At 40.2% G+C, this 22,177-nt stretch overlaps 1 protein-coding gene across 3 annotated transcripts in view; it reads left to right on the forward strand.

The window, feature by feature from the left end:
- FNIP2 (folliculin interacting protein 2) overlaps positions 1-22,177 on the forward strand; it is a 63,183-nt gene that overhangs the window by 35,860 nt on the left and 5,146 nt on the right. For all 3 annotated transcript variants that reach the window (XM_020781410.3, XM_020781409.3, XM_020781411.3), the window contains 10 exons: positions 1,213-1,284; positions 2,239-2,359; positions 4,872-5,073; positions 6,133-6,221; positions 9,982-10,128; positions 10,223-10,392; positions 12,443-13,652; positions 14,755-14,911; positions 17,976-18,176; positions 20,841-20,956. In XM_020781410.3, coding sequence (XP_020637069.3) covers positions 1,213-1,284; positions 2,239-2,359; positions 4,872-5,073; positions 6,133-6,221; positions 9,982-10,128; positions 10,223-10,392; positions 12,443-13,652; positions 14,755-14,911; positions 17,976-18,176; positions 20,841-20,956 — 2,485 coding nt within the window. The remainder of the gene's footprint in view (positions 1-1,212; positions 1,285-2,238; positions 2,360-4,871; positions 5,074-6,132; positions 6,222-9,981; positions 10,129-10,222; positions 10,393-12,442; positions 13,653-14,754; positions 14,912-17,975; positions 18,177-20,840; positions 20,957-22,177) is intronic.

The raw sequence follows: 22,177 nt of genomic DNA on the forward strand, positions 1-22,177 counted from the left end.
TAAAAGCTGAATTTGTGATCTTCCCCCTAGGGGCTCTGCTGTCTTGCTGCATATTATAACATCCCCAAGGTGCAAGAATGTACACACTAGAATCTGTGGATGTTTGATGTTGTCCTTGAAAATGTCTAATGTGGCATTTCTGTAAAACTGGGTTCCCAAGTCTCCTGGCAGTTCCATGGGGAAAAAAAATCAGGAGGGATGATGTTACTGGACATCACAAGGCACTTTGTATAGTTTAGAATGTCAGGCTTGCAACTTAGCACTTACTGACAGAGACTAGAGGTTAGTGTTACAGGGAAGGCCATCCCAAGGATCAGGCTGCCAGTGCTTATAGGTACAGCTTCCCACTTGTGAATACTCCATGGAGAAAACACAATGAGCTACAGCAATGGAACTGTGCACTGAAATGTATACCATATTTAACCAGCTTTGAACTGCAGAGCTGGAGGAGACCCTATGGATCATCAATAGAGATGGCGATATTCGTATACGAATATGAATATCCCCGCACAGGTGTCGTTAATGAGGGTCTGGCCCCATGGGGCCAGATGGTCTACTCACCAATCCACTGCAGACACAGACGGCACAATTCTATGAATGGCTCTGCAGTGTGCAGTCCGCTCGCTACTCTTGGCAGGAGGACAAGCGTCATTGCAAGGTCGAAGAGGGGCGAGCGGATTGTGCGCTGCGGCGCCATTTGTAGAATCGCACCATCTGCATCCGCTGCAGATCAATGAGTGGACCGGATCCTCGTTAATGCCACCTGTCTGGGGATATTCGTATATGAATACCCCCATCTCTAATCATTAAGTCCAGCCCCTCTCAAGGAGGCACAGTGGAGGATTGAACTCTCAACTTCTGGCTCCACAGCCAGAGAAGTAAGCCACTGATTCCTGTTCTTCAAATAACTAGCTAGCTGGGTGAAAGGGCCACAAAGAGGAGCAGGAGGGTGTCCAAAGGGGAACAGCTTTTCCCCCTCAGTTGTTTTGCAAATGTAAGGACTGCCAAAACAATCTTAATGAATATTTAAAGTTTTTTTTTCTGAAAAATGCTCTCTTCTTAATGTTGTATCTTTTTTCCAGCCTTTGTTATATCTTTATCTTTATATCTGGAGTTTTTAAAAATAGCTCTCCTGGAGCCAAACTGCTGGTATGAAGCTTGGTTTTGTAAATAAAACACCTGTTTAACCTTTGGCTTTTTTCTTAAATTTAGCGCATAGCACACCTGTTGACATGCCTAGCAGGGGGCAGAATGAAGACAGAGACAGTGGCATAGCTCGATCAGGTATCCATTCCTTTGGACTTTTCTGCCCTATTAGCAAAAGGCAGCAAAGCTGGTTTTAGTTACATGCTGTACAACAGAATGGATTCTGTGGCCTGAACCCTGTTAGTTGGTTTTCCCTCCATAAGTGCAGTGATATAAATTGCAGCAGCAAATGGCTTCTACTTGACAAGTTGCCAAGTGTATTCCTTATCATGCAGCAGCTCATGTGATGGGCAGGTGACAAGGGATATTAGCAACAGTTTGCCACATGGGACTTGCCCTGGCAATAATATCCAGTAGGATTCTAACCATTATTTAGAAACAGAGTTTTTGTTTTCTTATGTGTTTGCTTAGATTTTCTGCAGAGCAGAACACATAAGCTCCTCACTACCCTCTTCATGTTTATCTGCTTCTCCAAACACACTACTATTCTCCATTCCAACTTTTGTCTTATTCATTTTTTGCTTGTTTTATTTTTTGTTTTTAATGCAGGTAGTAGGTCTCTCTCAGGTGTGCCACCTTGTTCCAGGCAGTGATCAGCACATTACTTGTTTAGAAAGATGATGTCATATTGACACTACTTGGGTTTTCATTGCCACATTTGCTATTGAAACATGGCAACATAATCACTTAGCCAAATTTCTACAGAATAACAACTGTAACTTGCTCTCTTTAGTTGCTGGATAGTTCAGCAAGACCAGTATGTAGGGTGTTTTTCACCAAATTCATTCTAATCTCAAGGAGTAATAAACAGTCTCTTGCTTTATGTTTCTATATTATAACTACATTTTGGATGAACTGCGTGTCTTTTTCTCCCTTGCCCCCACCACATCTCCCCACCTGCCCAGAGAGAAAAGTCTGTAGTTGACTTCTGTATTTAACAGAAGTGGGATTCAAACTCCCATGAGGCCAAAAGAAATTATTACTCAAGTGAGAACTTTGGCAGTAATTGACATGTCTCTGCTTTCTTGCCAGCATCCTTGAGCAGCCTTTTGATGACCCCGTTGCCATCTCCAACCTCCTCTTCCAGTAGCTACCAACGCCGTTGGCTTCGAAGTCAAACCACAAGTTTGGAAAATGGTATTATTCCTAGATGGTATGTTCCTGGATAATAAGCTCCATGGGTATTGCCTTCCTGGAATTCAGCTGTATGAATAGACCATGGTTTGGAAGTTCTCATGTTCAAAAACTAGGTTTGATGAAGGTTTGAACAGCATGCAGAGGGGAAAAAACATTTAGGCTTTTGAAAGAGATAAACCAAGTTTGCCTGTTTTCTAGTGTGTTGATACAGAAGGTTTGCATACAAGGATTATAGAAGGTTTTAGGTACAAGAAATATTAAGATACCTTCAATTACTTATATTAGACAGCCATTGTAGTATGGTGGACAGGGAGTTGAACTAAAAGGTGAGAGATGTGGAATGAACTTGATATATGACACACACCTACTTTAATAATAGGTAGTAAGACACTTTTCAAAAAGGCACCTTAAACCTTCTATCATCTAATATGGACAAGAAGTGGTACCATAACAAACATCCTGAAAGAAATTTTCAGAAATACAAATCCTTAGTGAATTTACTGATGTCATATTTGTATTGCTTTATAGATTCAGTGCAGGGGTTGGGAACATGTGGCCCTTGAGATGCTAGACTGGAGCTCCCCATCATTCCTCATACGCAGTTATGCTGATTAGGGCTGATAGGAATTGCAATCCAACAAAATTTGGAAGACCACACTTTATCTCTGCTCTGGTTTAGTATCTAATTCTCTTAACCCCACAGAGCCAGAAAGAGGAACATCTCCTGGGATACAAAATGTGGATTTATTTTCTTAACAGCCCCAATTCACTTGCAGAATAAATGTGACCTAAACAAGCCACATGTTTAGTATTTTTTCAGTTGAATTGTGTTTTTGGCCATAAATATTTCAGTCACGTATGAACTTACCTATGAGTTAGTGGAAGAAGCCTTGCCCAATGATTTCAGGTCTAAGTGACTTGGAGGTGGGCATGGCTGCTATCAGCATTGATGACAAGTGCATTGTGCGTTTGGCCAGGTCTTGCTGCTTGTTTGATTTTCATGTTTAACTCGGGCGATTTGAAATCACCTGTTCAGAGTCAAGGCGTTCCTGTCTTATCTCTGTTTTCATTATTGTATCATTATGAACTTTGTTGGAATTGGGCCTGCAATGCACCAGACATGAAAGAGTAATTGATAAAATGAATAGATGGAAACAGCTTTTAAAGCATACCACAGTGCATTGGCACCTAGTTTATTAAAGAGTTTTTGTTTAAACTGTTGGTGACTTTTTAAAAAGGATATTTTGAGTCCTATTCTTATTCACTGAAATACATTTTACAGCAAAATCCTATAAATGTCTGCTCACAGACAGACTGTATAGGCTTGTAACTTTGGGAAGTTTTAAAAGGTCTTTTAGTTGCTTATCTGTTGCCAGCTCAGGCAGCAGTGTTCAAACTTCAGAGGGCAGGCAGGTTAAACTGATTTCTATGGTAAATGTTTTTCCTTAAGCCCAAGATATTAACTCAGTAATGTGTTTGACCCTAAAAGGCAGGATATTTAAGGAAAAAAGAGAGGAAAAGATCCTCATATGTTAATGGAGTGGTCTAGCTATAGCAACATCTGAATTGAAATTTTGTCTTGAAGATGATTATTCTTTTGAAGCAGGGAAGAGAACTATGCCACTCCTAGACTACATACAGCTATATGGGACATTTTAGCCCCTTAAACCAAGGCTCCTTATGTTCCTCATTTTGCTTGCCTTAAACACATTGTAGCATTTTGCTGCCTCCAGATTAGATGGCAGGCAGGGAAAAACCATTCACAGCAGGATGGTAGCAATTATGGTGGTAAATCACTTCAATATCATTAAAGCAAGTGCCACATTTTTCCGTTTATAAGATGACCCAGTGTATAAGACCATCTCCCCTTTTCTAACACCAAATTAGAAAATTTGATCCCTGCTTTTCCCTTCCTTTTGCTAAGCCATGGGACTTAGCAAAAAGGAAGGGAAGGCTCCCTTCAGGTAAAGGCTGCATGATTGCAGCCCTTTGATCCTGAAGCAGCCATGAAAGGGCTTCAGGATCAAAAGGCTGCGATCATGCAGCCTTTACCCAAAGGGAGCCTTCCCTTCCTTTTTGCTAAGCCCCGTGGCTTTGCAAAAGGCAGGGAAAAGCAGCTGCCTTCCGTTATAAAATGACCCTCAGTTTTTTGTCTAATTATTTAAGGAAAACATGTTGTTTTATACATGGAAAAGTACGATAAAATGCTTGCTTGAATGTCAGTTTTTCCTGGTTGCTGTCAGATTTCTGCCACAGAGATGCAACTGGCTAGAGTGCCCATCTCCAATTTAAAGGTACATTAGCTTAATGGATAAAATGTTGTGCATGAGGATACCTTTGGTGGTCTAAGGAAAGGTATTCCACATCTCTAAATGCCTCTGTGCTTGTAAGCAAATTGATTTTATAAAAGGTTGTGTAGATATAGAGCCCTTGTTTAACCTACTATGGAATATACGTGACCTCAACAAACCCCCTTTGTTGCTTTTTAAATGTGCATACAGCTGTTCTGCTACTTTCATTCCTTGTAGGTCAACAGAAGAAACATTCAGTATGGCGGATGAAAGTTGTGGCCTCAATCCTGCAACCATTCGAAGAAAGAAAATTGCCATCAGCATTATTTTCTCCCTTCCAGAAAAGGAAGAGGCTCAGAGGGACTTCCAAGATTTCTTCTTCTCTCACTTCCCCTTATTTGAATCACATATGAGCAAGCTTAAGAGTGCAATTGAAATGGTAAAGCAATGGTTGAAACTCATTCTAGATTATGATTGCTACTTCCTGAGAAGCAAGTTGGGATGAGAGCGAATCTGTCAGTCAGATCTCAGGGACTTTGATGACTCCTTTGAGTGAAGTGCCATCAAATCACTCACATGGTGTTTATCAGTGAGGGAGTGAGAGGGGGACAAGCAGCCCCACTCCAAATGTCACATACTCCAGTTCCAGTGTTGATGCTGCAACTTGAAGGATGTTTCTGAAGGCAGCATGAGTTGGTGTTTGAATGTGGACACTTTAACTTCAAATTCAAAAGGTCTTCTCTGTGTCACCACACTAATTCTGAATATATTTTTGTATTTATGAGAGAGGCCTGCCCGGCTTGAAAGGACTCGAAGTTGAGCCTTGTGTAATCAGTGATGTTTAAGAATTGTTACGTGTGGAATAACTGAGCGACTTTATTTATGCCCTAGCATCTTTCCTTGCTCACATTGCCATTACCCTGCAACTACTGTATTTAATTATTTTTAATGTGGTTTCATGAAGTGTATTAAAGTCTTATACATAGAGAGCTTTAGACATATAGCTCTTGGACCCACCTGCCATTCTAGAGCAGGGTGGGCAGCTTGAGGTCCTTGTTGCAGCCTCTGGAATCCCATCCTCTGCCAGAATATTGAGCATGGGGAAACTTTTAAAACTGGTACTTCTCCTCTAAATAAAACTCAGCAATCTTTTTCTCTATGTTGGTACATTTTATATTTTGTTTTGTTTCCAAAACTGGAAGTGAACTTTCAATCACTTGGTTAAAAAAAAACGGGAAGGGGGGAAATCACATTTTTGGAAATGATGCAGCCAGCCACAGGTCTGGGTGTGTGTATACAGAGCTGGCTCCTTGACCTACTGAAGTTGCTTGCCTGTGCTTTAGAGGCATTTTTAATCTAAGCAGGTACCAAGAGGAGGAGTACTGAAGGGTCCTAGTCCTTAAGCTTGGTCTGAGTGCTTAATTTCTCTCTCTTAATTTTTACGGTATACAGTAAACCTTTTAATGAAATAACCCAGTTTTTTTTTTTCCTCTCCAAGGCTATGATCTCCTGTAGAAAAATAGCAGAAACTAGCCAAAGAGTACAAGTTTACATCAGCTGGGTCATGGAAGCCTTGAATGAATTCAGGTATGTTGCTGCTATATGGAATTATAAAGAAACAGATGAGCAGTAGAGCTGGGTTTCTTGATAAGGTGAATCCAGTTCAGGTGTCACTCGTTTCAATTCTCTTCCTTTTGAGCTCATCTTCATAGTTTTCCTATGTACATGTCTTTCCATCATTGAAATGAAGTTGAGTTTCTTCTTTGTGGTCTCTGTGAATGCACACTAATGGGTTTAATCTGCGCTTGCGCAGAGGTCTCCAGAATATTCTAAAGCTGAAACATACGTTCGCGAGGACTGCCCCTCCCAGTACCTGTGGCCCACCAGTGGTGATTACCTCAGTTCCTTTTTGCCGCCACTGAGGTCTCTCATCTCTCTGAGCTCTCTGTTCATGCAGATTGGTTCTTTTTCTTGAGAAAGTATAATTCATCGTGCTTATTTAATAATAGACTGTTCTTTAATATATATTTTTACTCCTTGTGATTTTCTGTTATTTTATTTCCTTTCGCCATCCCCCCCTTTTTTCTTTCCTCCCCTTCCCACCTTTTATGGCCCCGACAGGGCTGTATAAGAGGTGCGCTAATAAGTTGCCTGTTTCTGACAGCTACAATTCTTGTCCCTTTTTTGGGGGGGAATCACACCAACCAGCTTCTTGTTCCTATTGAAAAAACTTTACTAAGCAAGCCATCAAGCTCCATCAACAATGGCTTAAATCTTTTTTGTGGGAGCAATCTCTTCGTCCACCACCTAAGACGGATGACACTCAGGCTTCACAGCCGCCACCAGTTTCTTCAGTCACTTATTTGCCGTTACAGTCTCCTAAATCTAAACCTAAATTGCCTAAGTCAAAGTCTTCTGGATCGATGTATCAATCGACCCCCGACACCTAAACTACTTCGAAACCAATTGGTACCAAACCGAAGAAAACTAAAAAGTCTTCTATAGACTTTCAACCTCTGGTACGGCATCCTTCCATACAGAGTCAACCTCCTATTGATCTCGATACCGACTGTGAATCCATTCTGCCTCCGTCCAGTCAACCGCCCTCTCCTTTGCTGGCTCAATCTCCATCTTGGGCGGATACCTCTGCTGAGGTGACTGTACTGCTTTATTCAGCCTGTTCAAGCCCCAAATCTCTGGGTGGCTCTGTGTCTGGGTGTGAATCTGGATCTATATCTGTCCCTGCTGATCCAGTTCTGTTGCAGAAGAGAAAAGCTAAACACCACATTGAGGACCCCGGCCATTCCGATATTGTTCTCTCACAGCCTCTCTTACCAGCTGGCCCGGAAACCTCTGCCTGCTGATGTCAGGGCTCACTTCACCAGGGCAATGGCCGCCTCCACGACTTTTCTTTGAGGAGTGCCTGTTCCAAATATTTGCAAGGCTGCCACCTGGTCGACTCCATCAACATTTGCATCCCATTATTGTTTGGATGTACGGGCCAAGACAGATGCCGCTTTCGGTCATGCAGTCTTGTCTTTGGTCTTGCCGTGTGACGTCCCTCCACCTGTAAAGTAAGCTTCTTAATCACCCATTAGTGTACATTCACAGAGACCATGAAGAAGAAAGAGAGATTACTTACTTGTTACTCTGGTTCTTCGAATGGTCATCTGTGAATTCACACTTCCTGCCCATCCTCCCCTCTGTCTGCCACATCTGTTTAATTCTTCAGGCAGTGGCGGGCTCTTGGAGAACTGAGGTAATCACAATGGGCAGACCACGTGTACTGGGGGGGGCGGTCCTAGCGAACGCATGTTTCAGCTCTAGAATATTCTAGAGACCTCTGTGCAAGCACTGATTAAACCCATTAGTGCGAATTCACAGATGACCACTCAAAGAACCAGAGTTACAGGTAAGTAACCTCTCTTTTTCTGTCATAAAAGATACTCAATGTATAAATTTAAGCTGGATAGCCCTAAGCCCTCATGGTAAGTTAGTACACACGTAGTGGCACAGATCCAGTGTTTTTGAAAAGAAGCTTCTGGCAGTAGAGATGGCCTGGGAAGAGGGACAATAGGAACCATTAAGCAAATTCATGTGTGTTTTCAGACCCATTAAGATTTATATATTTAATCTGTCAGCAGTGGTTATAGGATCCTACCATATAAGATGGACTATATATAACTTACTGCTTTCAGATAAAAACCACTCCTTAAATATCTCACTTTCCTTGAAAACCATGTTGGGGTCACTGCAAGTTGGATGCGACTTCAAGGCTCATAACATATCCCATCTACAATTTTCTGTAGAAAATCATTTGAAAAACTTGCCATTTTCAATGCATCTGTGACATGTGCTCCATGGGACAACAAAGTTAAAAGAGATGGGGAATACTTATTCCCTGCCACACCCTTGCTTATGAAGTTACAGAATTATATAATCAATATTGTCAGAATAGTTCACAGTAGCTCTGTTTTTTTTTCAATTTGCCCTAGTTTGCACCCTGATTTTAAATAGATTAATAGACCCCCCCCACACACACACATACAGCTTGGCCTATGGATCCACTACAATGTGTGTTTGTGGGCTGGTGGCCTAAATTTTTATTTAATGTGGAAATTAATTCTGATGTGTGAAAATAAGTGTAAAGTGACTTTTAAAGAACTGTTTTTAAAATGAATTTCTCTAACATTTTCATGCAGTGATTTTCTGTAATATTGTTATAATACTGTATAAGTGAGTCCACCAGTACTGCCCCAGGCCATTATTCATTCTGAATCTTGTGGAAAATATCTCAGTCCCAGAGATCAGTAATAACTAGTTTTTATAAGGCAGAAGTATAGCTGCACATTCTTCAAAGCTGTGTTCAGGAGATATGTCAAATTGCAATCACAAAGAAATAGTTCTGCCCAGTGATGAAATTAAGAACGCTGCTGGAGTTTGAAAAGGATTATTATTTGCAGAAGGATTTCATGCTTCAGTATAGTTTCTGTTTGGGTTTGATCATCTGACCATATTTCAGTGCATTATTTAAGCACCTGACTGGGGTCAGCCAAGATGGGGAGGGTGGGGAGGGATTATATAAAAGCATGTGAGTCAGAGATGAAAGGCACAACATAAACATTCCCATACAAGCTGGCTGTCAATGACTTGCTGCCTTTTCGTAGCCCAGGGGTACCACCAGACACTGTAGGAATTGACCTTGCTGTGCTTTGTCGACACCTTTTAGGTATTGTGAATTAATGAACTACACAGAACCTCTTTATGAGTTTTTGTACAAGGAACATTTGGAGATGTTGAACAGAGATGGATGCTTGCTTCAGACTGTTGTGTCATAGTCCTTCCATTTGCTGAGATTCTAATATTCTTGTCATAAACCTTTCCTGAAGCTGCCCATTGCCTTCAATTACACCTGTTTTAGTGCTGTATAAACATAGAAAGAAACAGATTTACATGTGTCCAGCTCTCACATACCTGCTATAAGATCTGGAAGAACCTGTGTACAGTTATGATGGGGCTCTTTTATGTGAATGAATGGCAATCAGGCATATGCAATCTCACCTTTGTTCAGTTGTCAGAAGCTAGGGAAAAGCAGCAGCAGTCAGTTACTTATCCTCATGGGTGATCAAAGATACTGTCTTACCAGTCTAGTCTGCTTCTGTGTGCAGAATAGGTGCATACATGGGTAATGTCATTTATTTCAGGCAGCAAAATGCATTGGGCCAGTTCTGTATTCATTCCTCAATTTCTGAGCCTCAGCAATAGCGCTGGTGAAGCAGGATTAATGTCATAAAATCAGGCACTGTTAGCTTAGGGGTTTCTTCTTGATTCTCTTCCTTTCTGACAGACTTACAGTTTGGAACCTCTATTCAGTTCCAAAGATTGCTGAACCTGTGTGGCTTAGCATGATGTCTGGGGCTTCAGAGAAGACTTCATTGTGCCAGCAGTTTCTTAAGGAATTCACTATTTTGATAGAGCAGACCAGCAAAAACCAGTAAGTCACTTTTAACATGTCCTGTTTTGCTCTTCTCTTCTCTTCGTAAATGGCATGTTTATTATAATGCTCATGGTCTTGTTTTTCTCTACAGGTTCTTAGCTGCTCTATTAACTGCAGTACTGACCTATCACTTGGCCTGGGTCCCAACAGTGATGCCAGTTGATCACCTCTCTGTCAAGGCCTTCTTTGAGAAACGCACCTCTCAGTCTGTGAACATGCTAGCAAAATCTCATCCTTATAATCCACTCTGGGCACAACTTGGTAAGTGAAAAGAATTCATTTCTGGATAAAAGTTTATGGCTGGTCTTCTTCAATTTGCACAGAAAGGAGTTTGCAAGTATACAAAGATTTTTTTTTTACACCTCCCCCCAAAAAGCTAGCTAGAGTTAGAATGCTACTTAATATATCTTTTAAAAGCATTGATAGTCTTTCCATTAACATAATCTATTTATGTTATCTATTTATGTTATATAATCTATTTGATTATGTAAGCAACCAATTTTTAAATAACTCTATCAGGCAAAAAATCTGGCACCTTACATCCAGAAGTTGCAACTTGTGTCCCTTTTATGCCACAAAGCATAGCAGTGGCCTCTAGTGGCTATTATATATGTCGCAAGCTCCTTATCATAGAATAATGGCATTGGAAGTGGCCTATAAGGCCATCAAGTCCAACCCCCTGCTCAAATCAAAGTATATCTGACATATGGTTGTCTGATTTTCTCTTGAATGCTTCCAGCATTGGAATATTTTCCATCTCCTGAGGTCATTGGTTCCATTGTCGTACTGCTCTAATAGTTAGGAGTTTTTTCCTGATATTCAACCAAAATCTAACCCCATTATTATGTATCTTGCACTCTGGGATGGTCGAGAACAGATCCTGCCTCTCTTTATGATAATCTTTCAGGTTTTTGAAGAGTGCTATCATATCTCCCCTCAGTCTTTTTTTCTCAAGGGTAAATGTGCCCAGTTCTTTTAGTCTCTCCTCATAGAAGTTGGGTTTCCAGTCCCCTGATCATCCCTGTTTCCCTCCTCTGAACTTGTTCTAGTTTGCTGCCATCCTTCTTAAAGTGTGTTGCCCAGAAGTGGCTTGTATTCTAGTTGGTGCTTTGCTAGCAAAGAAACAAAAAATGGCAAAAAGATACAATAGTGGGTTTTCATTTTATTGGGAATTGGAGCACATTTAGGGTCTTTATACATAAACAGCCAAACTTCTGTTAATACCACTTTACAGTGTCTTGGAATCTGGGAAAACTTATAAAAATAAATAATATTCATTTAATGGGTATATTCAGCTGCCAAAATCTGAAGATAAATTATTTCCTCATCTCTCTGGTATCTGATAGATCGTTCCTACTCATCTTGAGTATTACAATAAGGTAATAACTAAAGTAATAATTGTATAAAATTTATCCTTTAAATGCTGTTAAGTCAGTAACATTTGTCAGATCTTCAAAATATCAACTTGACAATTCTATAATGATCACAGTAGCAATGAATGTATGATTAAGTAAAGAGCACTGTGTAACTTCAATACTGCTGAAGTGCAAGCTAATGCTTAAGCAATCCTTTCAGGTGGTTATTAGTCCAATAAGCTGTTTATAAATCTCTCAGTGTTCTTTTATTAAATCTCATGAGTAGCTGCCATGATCATTATAATGAAAACTGATTTTGATTGATCTTCCTCTTGTTGCAGTGGGAAAAATCTGAAAGATATCAGGTTGTTACAAAACTATTCTATATTACATTTGTTAATAACACAACCTTTTGGAGATTATTAATTCATAGCATCATCATAAATCATAAGCAAATTATCATTACAAAACAACAATAATTGCAATCAATCTATGTCCAGCATAGAACTAAAACTATAAATTGTACTTTGCTTGAAGAATTCTGGTAGTGTTGGCACAATCTGAAATTAACTTTGGCACAGAGTGGAGCCTTCTCTTCTAATCCCTTGCTATTATAAAGGAAACAACCTTAATAGTCCAGCCAAAGGTATGCTTCTTCATGCCCCATTGATTTTCAGAGGGGGTTTACCATGTCTGTTCATGTCTGCTACTGAAACAAGTGACATTTAAAATAGTTGAGCATGAACTAGATCATGCCCCTGAATTTTTATTTGATGTCAGTCAGGATGATTGATTTAATACTTCACGTCTGACTTTGCTTACACCTTTTGAGGGCAGGTGAATCTGTTTTGGTTAAGGTTGCTTTTATTAATATGTAGATTTAAGCCATCTGTTCTCTGTCCTCTTGGGCTAAAAATGGTGTGAATATCTCCCTCTTTTTCCAATGCATGGTCTAGGTGATTTGTATGGTGCTATAGGTTCACCTGTCAGGATGACAAGGACTGTAATTGTTGGAAAACGTAAAGATTTGGTTCAACGCATACTCTATGTTCTTACATATTTCCTACGGTGCTCTGAGCTGCAAGAGAATCATCTGACCTGGAGTGGGCAGGTAGGAAAAGGAGAGCAAGCCCTGAATGGCAGCAACATCACAACAGCTCTAGAAAAAGGAGAAGCTGAGGAATCCGATTACGTGGTTGTCACTGTTAGAAATGATCCTGCTCTCATACCTCCTGTTCTGCCTAGAAAGCACGGGAATCCTGCTGTTGGAGGAAATGGCAGCTACCTTGAAGCTGCTTCCTTGAAGGGAAAGCATGAAGGAAATAATTCTGAGCACTGTATAGAGACATCCTCTTGCTTGCCCCAAGTTGGGTCCCCAAAAGGAGTTCTGGATGACCTTAAAAAAGGGAGAAGTGCTGCCAAATCAGAATTTGTTTCTGGAGGGCAAGCTAAACTGGAAAACATGACTATGGGAATGAATAGTGGCAACCTGTACAGTAGAACAGAGGAGCTCCTTTGCACCTCAGCAGCTGTAAAATGTCCTGAGAGGACTGATCAGAGGCATCCTTCCTTGCAGAAAGTTACTTTCCAGATTGGAAGCTCCACCTCATCAGAATCTGATTTAGAAACCCAAAGAAAGGAGCTGGATAAAACCCTTGGGACACTCAGGGAAAAGAGCAAATCTCCATGCATTATGTCAAGCTCAGTGCATATCATGGCTCAATCCCAACAGGAAAAATCTGAATTCTGTCTTAAACCACGGGCAAGGCAGAAATCTAACACAATACAAATACCAAGTGCACCTTGCTTGTCATCAAGTCAACCATCTGTTCCATTTGATAGTAGAGTCAAAACTATAAATTCAGGAGACATGGAAGAAGCTAAAAGTACATACTCTGAACACGTGGAAAAAGGATCTCTTGACTGTGACTCCAGTAATGCCACTGATGAGCCAAAATCTGGCCCAGCAATTACTGAGAATTGTACGGATGTTGGAAATAAACACCCTTTTAGAACAGAAGAGAACATTCCTAGAAATGAGAGCTCTGACAGTGCTCTGGGTGAAAGTGATGATGAAGGCAGTGCATATATTCCAGTTGCACCATCTTTGAGCTCCATCAGCAATAGGCCTGAAGAACTTTTTGAAGTGGAACTTGCTTTGCCAAGGTAAAAAAAAAGTTTCACCCAGTCCTAAGGTGTGATTCTCCACGTCTTTTCTTTTTCTTTCTTTTGTTTTTGCATTGTTTCAAGATGGCCTTGGAATCTCTAGCCAAATTTGAACACATATAAGCCTGGTAGAACCACAAACATTCTCAAAAAGCTGGTGTGGCATAGCCAGTATCACTATAAATTCTGCCTCTCTCATATTCTCTCTTTATATCAGTGTGTATTTGTATTTATATTCTTTTGATACTTTGCATCACAATTAGATGTTTTGCAGTACTCTTTCATTTAGTTAAAGAAGACTAAGAAAGCTTGGCTTTTTCTGTATTTCAGCATACAAAAATGTACAGTCTTAGTCTTACTGTGGCACAGGTTTTTCTGCACCAGAACCTGTTTCATCAGATGCATGTAGTTTTTGCAAACAGGTTTTGAGAATTCTGCTACAAAGTATAGGTGATCCCAATACAAAATGTTTTACTATAAACAAAAGTGGAGATACCTTTCTGGCATGTGTGACCACATCAAGAGAACCTGGAAGATAGGGGCAAAATCTCCAAGATTGAAATATTTTTCAGAAATTTAAATGTGGCTATTCAAAGGAGATTTGATCAGCCCTTGTTATGGATACTACATTGGCTCCCCACTTTACTAGGTGATAACTGAGAGTTAGTATCTGAGGCATTCTTCAGATAAACAGGTTGTTGTGTGAAAAAATAAGGTCTCTTGAATTTTTCCAATTAAGTAGTCTTCCAAGTTGGCCAAATTTATACCCCTTCTTACCACTTTTTGTATGCTCCCCAAGGTTCTCTATGTACACAAAACCTGAATAAACAGAAAGTACAGAAATAAATATCTAAAAGTTCCTGACCTTAGAAGTGAACTGAAAAGTGCCATATCATTGAACACTGTCCTGGGACAGCCCAGGAAAAGAAATTTGCTTTGTAGAAGAGATACTTCACCACAGCTGGGTTCTGATGTACTGTAGTCTATTTACATGTTGTTAAAGTCTTGTTGAAATAGCACTGCTTATTCACTTCTTTCCTAGCTTTAACAAAGAGACCGTACACCTTACTGAGCGATTGAACAACCAATTCCTTTATTTCAGGTCCAACACAATCAGTAATCAAGGAGTGAAGCATTTTGGAAGGTCACTTCTGGGTGGCTATTGTGCATCATATATTCCTGATTTGGTGTTGCATGGAATCAGCAATGAAGAGCAACTTAAGCACTGCTTACCAGCTGAGTTAAAACATGCAGTGAATGTAAGTCTGTCCCCTAAGCTTCCCCCCGCCCAAAAAATCAGAAAAAATATTATCATGGATGCACACTGACAAAAAGATGGGTGAGGGGAATGGTTTGGTGGCTAAGCAAAGAACAGTAAACCAGCATAAAAGTGGGGCAGGATAAATATATAGACCCTAATCTATCATTTTCTTTCAGTAACAGAATTGACATTTAATTTATGGTCTCTGTTACAGCAAACTGCACTAGGCTTAGTTGTGTGTACAGTCATGTGAAAAAAAAAACACCCTCTTTGAATTCTGTGGGTTTACATATCAGAACATAAAAATCATCTAGTCCTTATCAGGTCTGAAAATTAGATAAATATAACCTCAGATGAACAACAACACATGACATATTAGACTGTGTTGTAATTTATTTTACAAAAAAATAAAGCTAAAATGGAGAAGAACTAAGTGAACCCTTACTGCTCCATTAAGAGGCTATGTGGCAGCTAGGTGCTTTTAGCCAAATGTCTTTGAGTAATTGATAATCAGCAAGAGTGACCACCTCTATAAAAGCTAAAGTTTTAGCCATTTGCTGGTCTGGAGCATTCAGGTGTGTGTTAACGCAGTGCCGAGGAGGAAACATATCAGCAGTGATCAATCAGGGAAGTATTATAAGGGAATTTCCAAACAATTTGAAGTCCATCATTCTATATTGAGGAAGATTATTCACAAGTGGAAAACATTTGAGACAGTTGCCAATCTTCCCAGGAGTGGACGTCCAAGCAAATTCATGCTAAGGTCAGACTGTGCAATGCTCGGAAAAATTGCAGAAAGCCCAAGAGTTGCATCTCAGACTCTGCAGGTTTCAGTTAGCATGTTAAATGTTAACGTTCATGACAATACAGTTAGAAGAAGACTGGACAAATATGGTTTGTTTGGAAGCGTTGCCAGAAGAAAGCCTCTTCTCTCTAAAAAGAACATGGCAGCATGGCTTAAATTTGCAAAGTTGCATTAGGACAAACCACAAGGACTTCTGAAACAATGTCCTTTGGACAGACAAGACCAATGTGGAGAATTTGGCCATAATGCACAGCATCATGTTTGGCAAAAACCAAACATAGCATACCAACTATCAAGCATAGTAGTGGAAGGGTGATGATTTGGGCTTGTTTTGCAGCCCCATGACCTGGGCACCTTGCAGTCATTGAGTTGACCATGAACTCCTCTGTATACAAAAGTATTCTAGAGTCAAATGTGAGGTCATCTCTCTGACAGCTAAAGCTTGGCCAAAATTGGGTCATGCAACAAGGCAATGACCACAAGCACACCAGCAAATCTACAACAGAAATGGCTGAAAAAGAACAGAACCAAGAAAAGAATCAAGGTTTTGCAATGGCCCAGTTAAAGTCCAGACCTCAACCTGATTGAAATGCTGTGGGCAGGAACTTTGTGCCCACAAACCTCAATGAACTGAAGCAAATGTTGTAAAGACTGGGCCAAAATTCCTCCACAACAATGTGAGAGGCTGATAAAACCATACAGAAAATGACTACTTTAAGCTATTGCTGCTAAAAATGGTTCTATAAACTATTGAATCATAAGGTGTACAGTGGTGCCTCGCTTTACGATTGCCCCACATTACGATAAATCTGCTTTATGACAATCTTTTGGCAATCGCAAAACGATGGTCTAAATGGGGGAATTTTGCTTTGTGATGAGCAGTTCCCTACTTCGGGAACCAATTCTTCGCAAAACAATGTTTCAAAATGGCCACCGGGTAATTAAAATGGCTCCCCGCTGTGTTTAGGGATGGATTCCTCGCTATACGGCAGCGAAAATGGCCGCCATATGGAGGATCTTTGCTGGACGGTGAGTTTTTACCCCATTGGAACACATTGAATGGGTTTCAATGGGGTTTTTTTCGCTTTACAATTTTCCTGGAACGGATTATCGTCGTTAAGCGAGGTACCACTGTGCTTAATTTTTCACACATGGCTTCTCCATTTTGCCTTTATTTTGTTAAATAAATCATGACACAGTGTAATATGTTATGCGTTGTTGTTCATCTGAGGTTGTATTTACCTATTTTTCAGTCCTGCAAAGGACCAGATGATTTTTTATTATATCCTGATGTGTACAATCATAGAATTAAAAGAGAATGTACTTTTTTCACACGACTGTATGTGCACTGTATGAAGAGTACAATAATAATAACAACAACATTTGAATTGCAGAGCTGGAAGGAACCATATGGTCATTGAGTCCAGCCCCTCTCAAGGAGGCACAATGGGGAATTGAACTCCCAACATCTGACTCCATAGCCATAGAGACCTAAGCCACTAAGTTATCCAGCAGTTCATACCAAGTCATGTGGAGTAAGTTTGCAGAAGGCTCTTCTCCACCTCTGGCAGAAGTAGATTATTGGGAAGTTGGTGAAACCCCTTTAGAACAGACATTTATTGCTTGTTTTAAAGCAGCGTCAAGAAAATAATGACATGCATTGAGCCATTTTAATATTTTCATATTTTGAAAGTCCTTCTTTCCTTGTGCAGTAGACCCTGTGAGAACCATAGTGAAGTGAATCTAATGAAGAAAGCATTAGATTCACAGTTGGGCAATACCCTTTACTGGGACTACAAAACGCTGGGCAAATGTATGAGTTCTCCAGAATGTGACTTCAGTTTGGCAGTGAAAAAAGCAAAGGCTGGAGGAATGAAGAGAAGGAACATACAGGATGGTCTGATTAGGAAACAGAGCCTTCTTATGACCCATGGTGAAAGTTGAGGGTTAGCCATAGGTTACTAGGAAGTATATCAGTTGGTTGCAAGCACATTGAATAAAGAAGGAAATTTTCATCTGCTTCAAACATGCCATTTATTGGAGTCCGCTAGAGAACATCTGATTGCATAAATACAACCGTTGTCTGCTTTTAAAACAGTTGTCTGTTTTTAAAAATGTTTTAATGCATTAAAGCTGTATTGTATACAGAAGCTAAATTTTTAATGTCACCATATAATGACTTACCATATAAATATGTAAAAAGTGAACTGCAGTTTCAAAACATGCTGTTTCAACTCCTTCTAATGTGTTTTTCCAGCATCCAGTTCTAGATGAACCTATTGCAGAAGCTGTTTGCATTATTGCAAATACAGATAAATGGACCGTACAAGTGGCCACGAGCCAAAGAAAGACAACGGATAACATAAAGCTAGGCAAGGATGTCCTGGTCTCAAGCCAAGTGTCCTCTTTACTGCAATCCATTTTACAGCTTTACAAACTTAATGTTCCTGCTGACTTTGTAAGTACCAGTTTACAAATAGCCCCATGCAGTAGATCTTGATTAAAAGGGCAGATGTGATGTGCAGCTGGGGTTTTTTCATCGCATATGCCACTGCACTGATTTTTCAAACCTAGGAAAGGCAGCATAGCAAAGAATAATTCCCCCCCCTTTAACCTTCCGGAAGTACTTGCCTGTCAGGATTTGAAATGTTGTGTATGTTAGCACTAAAATAATTAAGGGGGTGTAGAAAATGCAATCCTGGAAAAGTATATTGTATTTTTAAAATGAGGATTGAACAGCACTTTATTAACAGGAGCTGTGAAATAATCAGCCCTATTTCCACCCAGGCCTGGGAACAAGGTCGCTGTACATCAATAGTGCCCTAGCAAAAGGAGTTACATTCTTGCCTGACAGTTGAGCTGTGGGAGAGAATGGAAAGCGTATTGAAATAAGTAGAATGTATTTATGTTGCAGTGTGTTGATATGGCCAGAGAGGTGTTTTCAAGTCCTATAATTGCATTCTCTGTTACTACAGTGCTCTAGTTTTAGAGGATCTTGGTGCACCAGTTTCTTTATAAGCCTTTATTCCTCCTGGCTTTGCGAATCTCAGGCCCTGATCACATGAGGGAAATGTTCTCTAGTTATCCCCCAGTTAGATTGTCGTTGTTTTTCCAGTCACACGGTGCACAGTCAAGATCAAAACATTTTCTCAACCAGAGGTATAACTGCAGTTTATTCTCCACTCCTTGTGTTATTTTGTACCTCTGTTGTATCAGTGCATTCCTTACTGTAATTGCCTGTGTGCACGACCTGACCTGCTTCTTTTCTGAATTGTAGCCAAGAAGGTGGCCACCATTACCACAGCACACTTAAAAAAATTTTTCACAGCCATTACATCGATGCATTGGTAAAAGTGTATCACAGAGCAATTTGAGCCATTGCTACAGTACTGTATTTTTGACACACCACTTTTTGCAGGGGGAGGGGAAAGAAATGGCAGATTTAGCTGAAAGGCAAAGGAGATAGTGGGGGAAGTAGACAGAGCAATGTGATTCTGCAGGAACAGCCAGTGAAACAGAGGACATAATCCCAAACAGAAACCCCTTCCTGATATAGCAATGTATCATAAATATTTTTAAAATATATATGCTGAATTGCCCCTTGAAGCAAGAAAGAAAATAAACTGGTACTATATTGTAGCTGGCCATAATGATTCAAATAGGAGGAAATAAATTGTTACCGCTGAAAGTTCTTGGGATGTTCGCCTTGGTATATATAGCACATTAATGAGAATCAGTATAACAGATGTATGGAAAGAACTGGAAGAACTAAAGAACATTTCCCCCATGTGAGCAGCTCTTGGAATTACAAGAAGTGCAGCAACAATGGAGGTTCCTGTTTAAAAACATTTCCTTGGTTCATCAAACCCCCATAATCTTTAGATCTTGGAAAAGGGAATGTTTACAATTTGCAGGGAAAAGATAAACAACTGAAAGAATTATAAATATAGGGAGGTACACACACACAGCAACATTCAGCTCATCAACACAAGGAGGCAACACACCACTCACGATCAGATACTAACAACATTAATATAACAGTGCAGCAGGAGGCGTCTTTTCCAGAAGCTGGCAACACAGTCACCATGGATTTCCTTCCATAGATGCAAACCGGCACAAGGCTGGCTTGTCTGAGTGAGAGCATTATTAAATAATTTTACATGTGTGTCCAGTAACATGCTTAAAGATGAAAGATTACTTAAAACTGTAGTGGGTTTTTTTTTTTACTTTTAAATTATGTGTTATAGAGATACATTCTCTGTTTTTTGCTTTTTAACTTCCTTTTTAGGTTATAAGCTCTTGCATTTTTAAAATGTGATTAAAACATTCTTGTTGGTATTCTTACTGTTCTTTTTATGCTCTTGTGTTTTGGATTGAATTATGACTTAAGTCTTTGCTTGCAAATTAAGTTTAGTTTTCCTATTTTTAAGGCATCTGTGCCTACAGTTTTCCATAGCTGTAAGACTTTTGGATGTTTGAAGTAGTTTTGTGCATATGGAACATAGAAACAATGTGTAATAATTCTTGTAGAGTTAGACAAGCCTGAAATCATTGCAACAATGAAAAGACTCATACCTTGATACCTAGATGAAGTTCGATGTAATTGGAAATTGACTGCCATTCGTTCTGGGATTAACACTTAACTGGGATAAATGGCAGCTATGATGAACATAAGCATCTGATTTTGCCTTAGAGCAGGGGTCCCCAACCCCCGGTCCATGGCCCCATGCCGGTCCATGGTCTGGGCCAGACTGGGCCGTGGATACAAATCTCCCACCCACCCTGCACAGCGCCTTTGCACACGTGAGTGTGCGCCCCACCCAAGTGCCCCTGCATGCGCACAAGTGCAGGGGCTGCCCCGCCTTTCCCACACACAGACCCGGTCCTCCCCCAACCAGCCCACTGTGTCAAAAGGTTGGGAACCATTGCCTTAGAGGTCTACCAAGTTCTGTAGGACTCTTTGAAAAAATATTGTCAGGGTCCAGTGATGTACAAAACTAGATCAAACCCTAGCGAGGATGACTTTGTTTTCCATGGCTTTATGTGTAATACACTTTACCTATTTATTGTGCTATATTCTGTTGGATCTGATCACTTTGGCCTGCTCCTCTCCCATTTACAGTGTGTGATGCATCTTGAGGATCGGCTACAAGAAATGTACCTCAAAAGCACAATGTTGTCTAAATATTTGCGAGGTCAATCAAGAGTTCATATGAAAGAACTTGGAGTGGTATTGGGGTAAGTGCTGAAACTTCTGTAAAATTGGAAGGTCGTCTCCCTCTACTTGCATGTACAAAACATTCAGGATACTCCTCCTGTTCTACCATTGTCAGGTTTTCTGTAAGGAGAGTGTGGGTGTAGGTGGGCTTCTGTCCCACTCAGCCATCTGGAAATCAAGCTGAGCTGTTAAATGTATGAATATAGAACAGATTCCTTGGCCTTCTGTAATCTGTGAACAAATTGAAACTTAACAAGGAAAATACTTTGCAGGGAAGATGAGGGAGAAAAATCCTGCTTAGTGTGGCAGGGGTCAGGGGGAAACAGACCAGTCTTTAGTGCTGTCCTAAGAGGATTTCTGAGAGAAAGGCTTTAGCCTAAGGTTAGAGGACTTCTGGACACCCCCTCCCTTGTGTTTTACAACTTGCACAGTCCTTTGCAACGGGCTTTGTTAGTTGGGACTAATAGGAATTACTATCTAGAACATACAGTGAGCCAGAAGTTCCCAACTCCTGGCTTTAACCTAACTGTCCACATTTAGCAGCAACTTGCCTTTCAGACCAGGCACAGCAGATTACAGTATATTTACAGAAAGAGCTTTGAAAAATGATTTTTGGATTACATCTCCCAGACTCATTGAAGCAACTTTGCCAGTGCTCTAGTCCACTAGGATCTGTAGTCCAAAAACATCCTCTGCTTGAAAGTTTGATCTGTTATTCACAAAGTTCTTGAGAAACCTGGTGTGTACTGTCTGAAATCTAGTAGTAAGTTGCAGCTAGAGTAGGCCCATTGAATCAGTAGACCTTGTATAGGTGTTGACTAATCAAATCCCCACTTCACTTATTCAAGTTGTGACTTACTACTGGATTTCAACCATTTTGTTGCTCAGTTACATTGTTCAGAACATTAATATACACATTTCTGAGATGCCTGTAGTAGTAATGTGTACAGTACTTTGTTCATAAATTTGAAAACATTTCTCCTTTGCTATTTGTAAATATGGATGAAAATACGAGCACATTTTTAACTGCATTTTCATTCCAATTGCTGATGGATTTGCTAGGGGAAGTTGTGCCCACCAATACTACTAAACAGCTTGTAAAACCATTTGTAAATTATAGTTGGTATGTAAGGATACTTTTTGTCTCGTGAGTTCCCCCCCCAAAAAAAGCAAACCCCCTCCCAAAAATAGTCAGAAGAAACTCCTTCTCTTATATACAGTGGTGCCCCGCTAGACAATTA

This window comes from Pogona vitticeps, chromosome 5, assembly GCF_051106095.1.
Source record: "Pogona vitticeps strain Pit_001003342236 chromosome 5, PviZW2.1, whole genome shotgun sequence".
Taxonomy (NCBI): domain Eukaryota; kingdom Metazoa; phylum Chordata; class Lepidosauria; order Squamata; family Agamidae; genus Pogona; species Pogona vitticeps.